The sequence below is a fragment of the Schistocerca cancellata genome, chromosome 2 (genome assembly GCF_023864275.1).
Source record: "Schistocerca cancellata isolate TAMUIC-IGC-003103 chromosome 2, iqSchCanc2.1, whole genome shotgun sequence".
Taxonomy (NCBI): domain Eukaryota; kingdom Metazoa; phylum Arthropoda; class Insecta; order Orthoptera; family Acrididae; genus Schistocerca; species Schistocerca cancellata.
The window spans coordinates 459,321,784-459,335,052 of record NC_064627.1 but is presented as its reverse complement, the minus strand read 5'-3'; the positions used below and the strand labels follow the sequence as shown (position 1 = coordinate 459,335,052).

General features: G+C 39.1%; 1 protein-coding gene across 2 annotated transcripts in view; it reads left to right on the top strand.

Moving 5' to 3' along the window:
* The window catches only part of LOC126161958 (erlin-1-like), a 39,794-nt gene that overhangs the window by 15,604 nt on the left and 10,921 nt on the right, over positions 1-13,269 (top strand). For both annotated transcript variants that reach the window (XM_049918141.1, XM_049918142.1), the window contains exon 3: positions 3,988-4,068. In XM_049918141.1, coding sequence (XP_049774098.1) covers positions 3,988-4,068 — 81 coding nt within the window. The remainder of the gene's footprint in view (positions 1-3,987; positions 4,069-13,269) is intronic.

Sequence of the window (13,269 nt, the reverse complement as noted above, 5' to 3'; positions counted from 1 at the left end):
AGGAATGGACATCTCTAAAAAGGGCCATCACAGAAGTTGGCAAGGAAAACATAGGTACAAAGAAGGTAGCTGCGAAGAAACCATGGCTAACGGAAGAAATACTTCAGTTGATTGATGAAAGGAGGAAGTAAAAACATGTTCCAGCAAAATCAGGAATACAGAAATAAAAGTCGCTGAGTAATGAAATAAATAGGAAGTGCAAGGAAGCTAAGACGAAATGGCTGCAGGAAAAATGTGAAGACATCGAAAAAGATATGATTGTCGGAAGGACAGACTCAGCATACAGGAAAGTCAAAACAACCTTTGGTGACCTTAAAAGCAACGGTGGTAACATTAAGAGTGCAACGGGAATTCCACTGTTAAATACAGAGGAGAGAGCAGATAGGTGGAAAGAATACATTGAAAGCCTCTATGAGGGTGAAGATTTGTCTGATGTGATAGAAGAAGAAACAGGAGTCGATTTAGAAGAGATAGGGGATCCAGTATTAGAATCGGAATTTAAAAGAGCTTTGGAGGACTTACGGTCAAATAAGGCAGAAGGGATAGATAACATTCCATCAGAATTTCTAAAATCATTAGGGGAAGTGGCAACAAAACGACTATTCACGTTGGTGTGTAGAATATGAGTCTGGCGATATACCATCTGACTTTCGGAAAAGCATCCACACAATTCCGAAGACGGCAAGAGCTGACAAGTGCGAAATTATCGCACAATCAGCTTAACAGCTCATGCATCGAAGCTGCTTACAAGAATAATATACAGAAGAATGGAAAAGAAAATTGAGAATGCGCTAGGAGACGATCAGTTTGGCTTTAGGAAAAGTAAAGGGACGAGAGAGGCAATTCTGACGTTACGGCTAATAATGGAAGCAGTTCTAAAGAAAAATCAAGACACTTTCATAGGGTTTGTCGACCTGGAAAAAGCGTTCAACAATATAAAATGGTGCAAGCTGTTCGAGATTCTGAAAAAAGTAGGGGTAAGCTATAGGGAGAGATGGGTCATATACAATGCGTACAACAACCAAGAGGGAATAATAAGAGTGGACGATCAAGAACGAAGTGCTCGTATTAAGAAGGGTGTAAGACAAGGCTGTAGCCTTTCGCCCTTACTCTTCAATCTGTACATCGAGGAAGCAATGATGGAAATAAAAGAAAGGTTCAGGAGTGGAATTAAAATACAAGGTGAAAGGATATCAATGATACGATTCGCTGATGACATTGCTATCCTGAGTGAAAGGAAAGAAGAATTAAATGATCTGCTGAACAGAATGAACAGTCTAATAAGTACACAGTATGGTTTGAGAGTAAGTCGAAGAAAGACGAAGGTAATGAGAAGTAGTAGAAATGAGAACAGTGAGAAATTTAACATCAGGATTGACGGTCACAAAGTCAATGAAGTTAAGGAATTCTGCTACCTAGGCAGTAAAATAACCAATGACGGACGGAGCAAGGAGGACATCAAAAGCAGACTCGCTATGGCAAAAAAGGCATTTCTGGCCAAGAGAAGTCTACTAACATCAAATACCGGCCTTAATTTGAGGAAGAAATTTCTGAGGATGTACGTCTGGAGTACAGCATTGTATGGTAGTGAAACATGGACTGTGGGAAAACTGGAACAGAAGAGAATGGAAGCATTTGAGATGTGGTGCTATAGACGAATGCTGAAAATTAGGTGGACTGATAAGGTAAGGAATGAGGAGGTTCTACGCAGAATCGGAGAGGAAAGGAATATGTGGAAAACACTGATAAGGAGAAGGGACAGGATGATAGGACATCTGCTAAGACATGAGGGAATGACTTCCATGGTACTAGAGGGAGCTGTAGAGGGCAAAAACTGTAGAGGAAGACAGAGATTGGAATACGTCAAGCAAATAATTGAGGACGTAGGTTGCTAGTGCTACTCTGAGATGAAGAGGTTAGCACAGGAAAGGAATTCGTGGTGGGCCGCATCAAACCAGTCAGTAGACTGATGACCAAAAAAAAAAAGACGCAATTGGTTGCTTCCATCGTCTTTACATCTTGGACCTGTCGCTCTTCCGTTCGTCGAAACTACAAAATTCCTGGGGCTCACGCTTGTTAGGAAACTTTCTTGGTCCTCCCACTTCTTATCTGACTGCCTGCTGTACCTGGTCCCTTATTGTCATACGTGTCCTCGGCAGTACTTCCTAGGAAGCAGATCAGATCAACCTCCTCCGTTTCTACCGATCTCTTGTCCGTTCGAAAATAGAGTACCAATGTTTTGTTTCTGCATATGCAGGTCTGTCCATATTATGCTGTCTCAATAGAACCCACCATCTTTGCCTCCGTTTGGCCACTAGCACATTTTACACTGGCCTGGTTGTGTGTGTGCATGCAGAAGCTGTGAACTACTGCCGTCATACCGATGTGATGTTCTCCTCAGTGGATAAGCATGCTGTTTCTGCCATGCATCGCCACCCATCCTATGCTGCCTCTTTCAATGACTCCTTTGACTGCCAGTATTGTGCGCGTCCCTCTTCTGTGTTACCTCCTGGAGTTCACTTTCGGCTATTGCTCTAGCAGCTTGATTTCAAGCTATCTGCCACTTTCCCAGGGGGCGTGAACACTTCACCACCTTGGCAGTGTGCGGCAGCCCATGTTCACCTTGGATTTCATTCATTTCTAAGGACACTACTTAAGACTCACTCTATTGCCCTAAGTTTCTTGACTTTCCCACAGAATGTTGCTGTAGTACCTTTGGGTACACTGATGACTCTCGGACTGACCTTAGTGGAGGATTTGTATTTGTTATTTGCTGCTATGATTTTCAGCATTGTCTTCTGGAACACTGCTCAGTATTTGCAGCGCAGCTCTTCGCCCTGTATCGAGCCATGCTGTACATACGGTGACACAGACTTTTCAATTGTCATTTGCTCCTACTCTCTGTGCCCTTCAGAGCCTCTGTGTGCTGTACACCGCCAATCCCTTAAGTGGAACTGGTCCAGTAAAGATAGCTTCCATATGCTCACTCTTGATGGAGCCACTGTGATGTTTGTGGGTCCATGGTCCCCAGCAATGGGGAATGAGGCTACTGGCACTGCTGCCAAGGCAGCAGTTCTATTTTGCCAGCTAGTTGATCTATTCCCGCCGATGATTTCTGTGTTGCTGTCTGTCAGCAACTTTTTATCCTTCGTAGCAATAGGGTGAAGGACATTTAATCTTTAGTTCAGGACATCCATTGTCTGTACAGCATATTTTATGGACCTTTCTCCTAGTCCCTGTTTTTAGCTGTCTTTCGTTCCGTAGATTGTGCTTAAAGTGTAGTTGCTTTTAACTTGTTTCATCTTCATTTTCTGTGGTTCTGACACAGGCATGTATGGCCTTAGCTGTTTTCAAACTGACTGAAAAATGCGAAATCGATAATTTGTCAGTTACACAGTATTGTTTCTTTGCCGACAGTATGCTTTGTTCACATCTGCTAGGGTGAAAGACAGTGATTTGCTGCTTTCTCTTTTCCGACTTGTAAATCCTGTAAGCGGCTGCTGTGTGTATGAATAATCCCTTTTTTTTCTTTTTTACCCTGCTAATAATGCTTTGTTACGCTACCATGATGTAGGTAAATTCTTCCATAAAGAGGGCTTCATTGGTGGGGAAGTGGTATTTAGCCACTCTTTTTCTATCACCACTGAGTGTGAAATGTCTGCAGTTGTTACCCTGCTGCAACGTTCCTCTCTTTTCCTGTTACTTTGCCAAGTGAGCATTTATTCATGCTTTTCTTGAGTTACTGCTAAAAACTTCTGTTCTTACTTTTATACTTTCTTCTGTATTTCTGCCTTCCCCCATCTATAGTTTATACCATAATAATTTCATGTTTTTTATGCCTTTCGTGTTCTTGTTTGTTTTGTAACTAAATTTTTATCTTCAGTGCACATTTTCTGATTCAAACCATATTTAATTGTATCTTTTGCATTACTTAGGTTGTAATATTTTGTAGTTGTTATTTTAAGCAGGTTACCCATCATTTTGCAGGGTGGTGCATTGCTGAGCAATGTAAGCCAGCCAGGATTTCATATGATGATACCATTCATAACATCGTTTCGAGCAGTACAGGTAGGCATGAAGCATCAAACAATAATTTATGAACTGTTTAATTTTTTAATTGTCCACACTTGAAATAATTATCTTCAAAACACCTACAAAAATAATTTAACAGAATATAAGTTAGTCAAACATACTTTAAGTTTGTTTGCATTTGTGTCTTTAATGCATTTTATCAGCTGCTAATGGCATAAATTGTGCATTAATATGTATATGTTTAGTTTTGTATTCAAAGCTGAAATGAGAGGCTTTAAAAACGAATATTAATACATTTCATTTGAAATAATAGGGATAGTCCATAACGTCCCCTTGTAAGAATGCATACACATCCATCATGTGAGGAGAGATTCAAAAGTAACAATTATTTTCTGTGGCCAGAGGGGTCTCTTACTAGGAGGCTTTTAAATGTTATTGATAATCAACTGTAATTGACAGGAAAGCGTTAGTTGCACCCCTAAAAGGTAAAATGGGCTTGGCACATCTGTTTCCCATGCATATCACAAAAAAAATGTGTTGTGTGATTTGGTTGTGTTCCCTCAGTGTTGCTGCTGTTGTAGGCATTCATGGCTTTTGGACAGTACTGGCTGCAGCTTTTTGCACCTCATGCTTGGAAATTGCAAATAGCACTGCCAGCTGTCGTGGATCACCTTTCTTCATGCAGAGTATTGGTGTAAGTGTTGTTCCACATGTTAAATAATTTGGAATTCAGGAATTCACAGAGCATTATGCTTCTATCCAACTCGACAAAAAATATTTGTCATGTGGATTTTTTATGAAACTTTTTTTTTCTGCAAGTAAGCACAGCATCTCTACAGATAATTAATTATAAGAGAGACTCGAAACATTGTAACACTATCTTAACTTGTGGGTAAAACTTGTCACTTTTTTTTCCCAACTATGTTATTTTCCACTCATTCAAAATAATATGCAATAGAAATAGATAGGTTAAAGTTAGATATAGTGGGAATTAGTGAAGTTCGGTGGCTGGAGGAACAAGACTTTTGGTTAGGTGAATACATGGTTATAAATACAAAATCAAATAGGGGTAATGCAGGAGTAGATTTAATAATTAATAAAAAAAAAATAGGAGTGCGGGTAAGCTACTATAAAACAGCATAGTGAACGCATTATGCCAAGATAGACACGAAGCCCAAACCTACTACAGTAGTACAAGTTTATATGCCAACTAGCTCTGCAGATGATGATGAAATTGATGAAATGTATGATGAGATAAAAGAAATTATTCAGGTAGTGAAGGGAGAAGAAAATTTAATAGTCATGGGTGACTGGAATTTGACAGTAGGAAAAGGAAGAGATGGAAACATAGTGAATATGGATTGGGGCTAAGAAATGAAAGAGGAAGCTGCCTGGTAGAATTTTGCACAGAGCATAATTTAATCATAGCTAACACTTGGTTTAAGAATCATGAAAGAAGGTTGTATGCATGGAAGAACCCTGGAGATACTAAAAGGTTTCAGGTAGATTTTGTAATGGTAAGACAGAGATTTAGGAACCAGATTTTAAATTGTAAGACATTTCCAGGGGCAGATGTGGACTCTAACCACAATCTATTGGTTATGAACTGTAGATTAAAACTGAAGAAACTGCAAAAAGGTGGTAATTTAAGGAGATGGGACCTGGATAAACAGACTAAACCAGAGGTTGTACAGAGTTTCAGGGAGAGCATAAGGGAACAATTGACAGGAATGGGGTAAAGAAATACAGTAGAAGAAGAATGGATAGCTTTGAGGAATGAAATAGTGAAGGCAGCAGAGGATCAAGTAGGTAAAAAGACGAGGGCTAGTAGAAATCCTTGGGTAACAGAAGAGATATTGAATTTAATTGATGAAAGGAGAAAATACAAAAATGCAGTACGTGAAGCAGGCAAAAAGGAATACAAATGTCTCAAAAATGAGAGCGACAGGAAGTGCAAAATGGCTAAGCAGGGATGGCTAGAGGACAAATGTAAGGATGTAGAGGCTTATCTCATGAGGGGTAAGATAGATACTGTCTGCAGGAAAATTAAAGAGACCTTTGGAGAAAAGAGAACTACTTGCAGGAATATCAAGAGCTCAGATGGAAACCCAGTTCTAAGCAAAGAAGGGAACGCAGAAAGGTGGAAGGAGTATATAGAGGGTCTATACAGGTGCAGTGTTCTTGAGGACAATATTATGGAAATGGAAGAGGAGGTAGATGAAGATGAAATGGAAGATATGATACTGCATGAAGAGTTTGACAGAGCACTGAATACATAAGTCAAAACAAGGCCCCGGGAGTAGACAACATTCCATTAGAACTACTGACAGCCTTGGGAGAGCCAGTCCTGACAAAACTCTACCATCTGGTAAGCAAGATGTATGAGACTGGCGAAATTCCCTCAGACTTCAAGAATAATATAATAATTCCAATCCCAAAGAAAGCAGGTGTTGACAGATGTGAAAATTACCGAACTATCAGTTTAATAAGTCACAGCTGCAAAGTACTAATGCGAATTCTTTACAGACGAATGGAAAGTAGAAGCCGACATCGGGGAAGATCAGTTTGGATTCTGTAGAAATGTTGGAACACGTGAGGCACAATACTGACCCTACGACTTATCTTAGAAGAAAGATTAAGGAAAGGCAAACCTACATTTCTAGCATTTGTAGACTTAGAGAAAGCTTTTGACAATGTTGACTGGAATACTCTCTTTCAAATTCTAAAGGTGGCAGGGGTAAAATACAGGGAGCGAAAGGCTATTTACAAATTGTACAGAAATCAGATGGCAATTATAAGAGTCGCGGGACACGAAAGGGAAGCAGTGGTTGGGAAGGGAGTGAGACAGGGTTGTAGCCTCTCCCCGATGCTATTCAATTTGTATATTGAGCAAGCAGTAAAGGAAACAAAAGAAAAATTTGGAGTAGGTATTAAAATCCATGGAGAAGAAATAAAAACGTTCAGGTTCGCCGTTGACATTGTAATTCTGTCAGAGACAGCAAAGGACTTGGAAGAGCAGTTGAACTGATTGGACAGTGTCTTGAAAGGAGGGTATAAGATGAACATCAACAAAAGCAAAACGAGGATAATGGAATGTAGACAAATTAAGTTGGGTGATGCTGAGGGAATTAGATTAGGAAATGAGACACATAAAGTAGTAAAGGAGTTTTGCTATTTGGGGAGCAAAATAACTGATGATGGTCGAAGTAGAGAGGATATAAAATGTAGACTGGCAATGGCAAGGAAAGCAGTTCTGAAGAAGAGAAATTTGTTAACATCGAGTATAGATTTAAGTGTCAGGAAGTCTTTTCTGCAAGTATTTGTATGGAGTGTAGCCATGTATGGAAGTGAAACATGGATGATAACTAGTTTAGACAAGAAGAGAATAGAAGCTTTCAAAATGTGGTGCTACAGAAGAATGCTGAAGATTAGATGGGTAGATCACATAACTAATGAGGTATTGAATAGAATTGGGGAGAAGAGGAGTTTGTGGCACAACTTGACTAGAAGAAGGGATCAGTTGGTAGGAAATGTTGTGGGGCATCAAGGGATCACCAATTTAGTACTTGAGGGCAGCGTGGAGGGTAAAAATCGTAGAGGGAGACCAAGAGATGAATACACTAAGCAGATTCAGAAGGATGTAGGCTGCAGTAGGTACTGGGAGATGAAGCAGCTTGCACAGGATAGAGTAGCATGGAGAGCTGCATCAAACCAGTCTCAGGACTGAAAACAACAACAACAACAATAACAACATGCAATAGATGGTTGTAGCAGGAGAATCATTCAGTACCGTGTACAAAAAAGTATTTCATGTACTTAACATTCAGGGATTAAGAGTCATCTACAATATGCATGTTTTGAAATGAAATGAAGGCAAAAGAAATTTGGTACATTGGAAACACTATCACTACTACCACCAAATCCAAATTGCTGATAATTGTGATATCTCATGGTTCTTGGAGAGTGTTTACATTCAATCAACAGTTCCCAGCTTTAACATTAAGGCAGTAGTAAAGTCAATATGTCAAAAATATAAAATTTTTCTAGATATGTCGTTATGACTCTTAAGCCCTCACATTGTTCTTAGTATTATTTTGAAAGATTAATTTTTGCAAGTATGTTGTACTATTAGAGAGAAATAAATTGGCTGAAAACATACAACGAATTTTTATGGCTTCATAAATTACTGTATGGCAGTCAGAGGTGCAGTCTGAGCTGTGAAATTTGCATGATAATTCATATTTAACCCTTAACATAAAAGCCTAAGTAGTCAATATTGTTTACAAAAGTGGTGTCTTCTTGCTGCCAACCCCCCCCCCCCCCCCTTTTCCTGCATTTCTCATCATAGAGGTGTAGAAGTTTACTCAGATTAGATTCTTTGTATGCCTAAGGTTGTATTTAAATTGAATAAGCATAGTGGATGTATTGCTTTATTGTCAAACCTAATAAACTGAAGAACATGCGCAAATTGATGCAGCAGTAAAACTGAGAGACAAATGTTTTAAAAACTGCAAGACTAATGTTTTCATCTGTTTTTCACATTTCAGAAATTGATTCTTTCCAGCAGCAAAGAACATAGCCATCAGTAGCACACCAAAAAGATGCTCTCAGTTTGATAGAATTTACATCCATCCAAATTATCATTCTGTTGAGAGCATTATCTGCATTGTAATGCCAAACAGTACATGATTGGTGAACGTGCATCTGGCATTTACAGTTTGGCCATCAAAGAACTGTTGAAATCTTTGGACATTGTGAGTGCAAGATCACTTGCGTGTGCGATCCTGGGAGGTCCTTTGACAGTGTCATATTGGAAACAGCGAATCACTGGGAAAACTGAACATGTTCATTTTCCTCCTGATTTTGCTGTAAACTCGCCTTCTTCATCAGAATTTTCATTATTCACTTTCTTCTGAATTCACTTAAAGGTTATCTTCCAGTTCTGAAACATCTTGTTCTGAAATGAAGTCCTCATCAGGTTCACTCGAGACATCATTCAGGTCCCTGAGATCACATTCATCCAACATCTCAAGAACGTAATGGTCTGAGATTCGCTTGTTGGGTATTTTTGAAAATTTATGACATTAACATTATGAAAAATAACAAAAAGAGAAATCAAAATATGTAATGTAGTTTACCAAGTGGGGTCCTGCCAGCAATCCAAGAATGTTTTTATCTTTTTTATATTTTTTAACAAATGGATCAGAGGTCTAATTATGTAATATACAACTTAAACCAATGCCGGACAAATATAATAAATCAAGGATAAATTGGTTCTTGCAGTTGCAGCAGTATCACCAAAAATCACTCTTGGGGCCCCTAGAGTATTAAACTTTTTGTCAGAATAGACGGTAACTTAATTTTGAAGTGAACTCTACTGCTCAGTTTTTAATCTTAAGACAAAATCCCATTTTAGTTGTAGTTGGTGATCAGTCACCAGTATTGAAGGAAAAGTGACTTATAGTGTTTTAGTAAGTAGTCATTGTAGTTCCATAACCCACTCAGATAGCTGCATTTGTTAGCATGTCACTTCTGGGATTCAAGGAGGTATCCCTGACCAGCTTAAATCTGTCCAGCTGGTGCGCCAGTTAGCATGGATGCAGTCTTTTGGCCGTTTTCCACGTTTGACAAAGGGGATACTGTACTAGGCTGGTACACATGGTCCACCTGTGGTACATGATACACAACCATTTCCAAAAACATTCTTACACTTCCTTCTGGGATAACACTAGTCACGGGCAGTGTTTCACAATGTAGCACTAACATTGCCATATCCAGATTAACATGCTGACCCTGTGCAGATACGGGATGACATTTACTTTCAAAAAATGTGGATGAAAGACTTTGCATTAAATTTTGCTTAGAAAATTGAATACAGTGCAGCACCACATTCAAAATCATGACTGTGGCTATTGGCGAAACTACTGTGAATAAGACTAAGTGTTCGTGAATGGTATAAATATTTCAAAGAGGGTCGAGAAGACATTGAAGATGACGAATGCCTTGGACTCCCTAGCACCTCAGTTACTGATGACAATGTGGAAGAAGTAAAGAAAAGTGGTTCTGGACAATTGCTGAATCACCACCAGAGAAGTTGCTGATGACGTTGGAGTATCATTTGGCTCATGCCAAACAATTTTTTTTTTTCCCAAATGTTTTAAATATGAAACATGTAGCAGCAAAATATGTTCCAAAATTGTTGAATTTCGACCAAACATGACGTTGCAACGACATTGCTTGGGAATTGCTGAACGAAATTGTCAGTGATCCAGAACTTGCAAAGAAGGTTATAATAGGTGATGAAATGAGGGTATGTGGTTATGACATTGAAACCATAGCCCAATCATCCCAAAGGAAACTGCCTGATGAACCAAAAACGAAAAAAATTGGGCAAGTTCAATCATATGTGAAGGTTCTTCTCACTGTTTTCTTTGATTACAGTGCAACATGAGTTATTGTTGTACAGTCAGTGAGGAGTACTGCCTGGAATAGACGATGCTACTCGGCTGACAACCCGTGAAGACTTCATATATGAAATTCATCGAGAAAGCCTGCACTCATATATACCTGGAAGTTGTGTGAAGCAGTCTGAAGAAAACAACCAGAATTGTAGCAAGACTACTCATGGAAATTTCATATGACAGTGCTCTGCTCACTGTTACCATAATGAAAAGTAAGCTCCAGAAGTGCTGCTGAGGTGGGAAGAGCTTGCACAAGTGTGTTATGTCTGAGCAGGGGTTACTCTGAAGAGGACAAAGATTCTGTAAGAAAGAGAGAAATTCCTCTTACTGTTTGATGACACGTGTTAAGTCAGTAATTCTGGTAAAAAAATTAAATGCTAGGATGCACTCAGCAGGCGAAGTTAAAGCAACCTTTGGAATGTCAGCTGGTGCCAACACTATAGTCTGAACTCAAGACATCAGCCTACTTGTCACACTGACAGTGAGAGGACTGCTGTTGCTGCTAGTTACCTTGCTTTTTGCCTCTTCCACACTGATAGCGGCAACTAGTGTTGTGACCCGAGTATATGGAACTTAATGAAAGGAAGCTCACGATAGCCAAGCAAGAAATACAGTGGTATCACACTTTAGCTGAATGATTATTGTTATGGTTATTCTACATTTTTTAAATTGATTTTATAAGTGTAGCAGAAAAATGAGGAAGTAGTCCCACTGAAGGAAAAAGAGAATATATTTAAAATAGCATTCCACAAAACAGAGCTATTAGAAATAGTACAGAGACCCGTTTCTGAAGTTATTAACACTATAGAAGCTCCAGCATGGTGTTGGTGGAATATAGTGCAGTATTCTGAGTAATTGTTCTAACTTGAAAAGTCATGTCCTCAGCATTTTATGTAATGTATCTTTAAACAGGGAATTTTTCCAGACATATAAAAATATATCCACAATGAATATGCACTCTGGAGCATAGTATGTGCTGTTTTGAAGCAGTGTGCATTGTTAGAGATATGGTGTCAGGAAAATATATAACTTATGATAATACAGTTTCAATAACAATTTTATTCCGAATAGTATGGACAGTAATTTCCTGTAGAATAATTTCAAATTTAAAAACAATAAATTTTTTTAATGTATCATAATACAGATGTTAGAAAGGTTACTCATCAGAGAATTAAATTTTACATTTATTGACCATATATTACAAGCCTTAAGTAAAAAATATCAATTGATGTTTTCTTACGTTTTTTAGGTCATTTGACTTTCTTAGACAAAGTTAGAGTTTATGGGATTAGTGACATCACAGACAACTTGTTTGAATAATACTTAACAAATAGGCAGATAGTGTTAGATGCAAACAGTGTTGAAAGCAGTGTCGATAGTGACTGGAGAGAAGTTGTATAAGGATTTCCACTGGATTAAAGTCCGCTTACATTCCTTATTCACTCGAGCAATTAAATTAGAAATGGGTGATGTGATGGAATAATGCTTGTGATGAATGGTATGTTATACATCTGAGACATCATCACTTTATGCTTACCAGTTGAGTGACAGTTGTTTGTAGAGTGGCAAGATGCACAATATCAATGCATTTCTTTGTGATCAAAGTAAGGGAGCTTAATGAGGGGGGGACACCATCCCTGTCATGCAGCTGCTGGGCATTTCATGTCTTGTTGTGTCACAGTTATACTGTGAGTACATCGATCCATTTAAAACAGGTCACCACCAGAGCCAGATACCACACTCAGTAACGTGTTGCTAAAAGGAGTCAGCGACTCTTGCTTATTGTGCAGTTATACATGTTTAAGTAGAGAAAATGGCTCGCCATTTCAACGTGAAGTCAACTTCCGCATACCTCTTCATGGGAAACAATGATTTTTTTAAAAAATTTTTGTGTTAAATGAAATTCACTTACATAAATTACACAGGGTAATTATAAAGTCCATGGAAAATTTCGAAAAAATCAGTACAGGTAAATAGCGGAGAACAATGATACAATATGTGGAAGACAAACTCTGTTTTTTGAACAATGGAAAATCCAGGATAGAATGTAAAAATATTTTGAAAATAAAAGTTGCTACTCACCATATAGTGGAGATGTTGAGTAACAGATAGGCACAACAAAATGAGTCACAAATAAGCTTTCGGCCAAGCCTTTGTTGAAAATATATGCGCACACACACACACACACACACACACACACACACACACACACACACACAAAACTGCAGTCTCTGGCTGCTAAAGCCACACTGCGAGTGGCATCTGGGGAGTGTGTAGGGACGAGGTGAAGAGAGAGGGTAGGGCAGCTAGGTGCAGTAGGGAGGTTAGACGGAGGGCAGGGTAGAGAAAGGAGAGACGTAAAAAGACTGGGCACCTTGGTGGAATGAATGCCGTGTAGTGCTGGAATGGGAACATGGAAGAGGGTGTACGGGTGAGACAATGACTAACAAAGGTTGAGGCCAGGAGGGTTATGGTAAAACGTAGGATATATTACAGGGAGAGTTCCTGTGTGCACAATTCAGGAAAGCTGGTATTGATGAGAAGGATCCAAATGGCAGAAGCTGTGAAGTAGTCATTGATGTGAAGAATGTCATGGTGGGTGACACGCTTTGCAATTGGGTGATCCAGTTGTTTCTTGACCACAGTTTGTCATTGGCCATTCGTGTGGACAGACAGCTTGTTCGTTGTCATGCCCATATAGAATGCAGCACAGTGTTTGCAGCTTAGCTTGTAGATCACATGACTGGTTTCACAGGTAGCCCTGCCTTTGATGGGA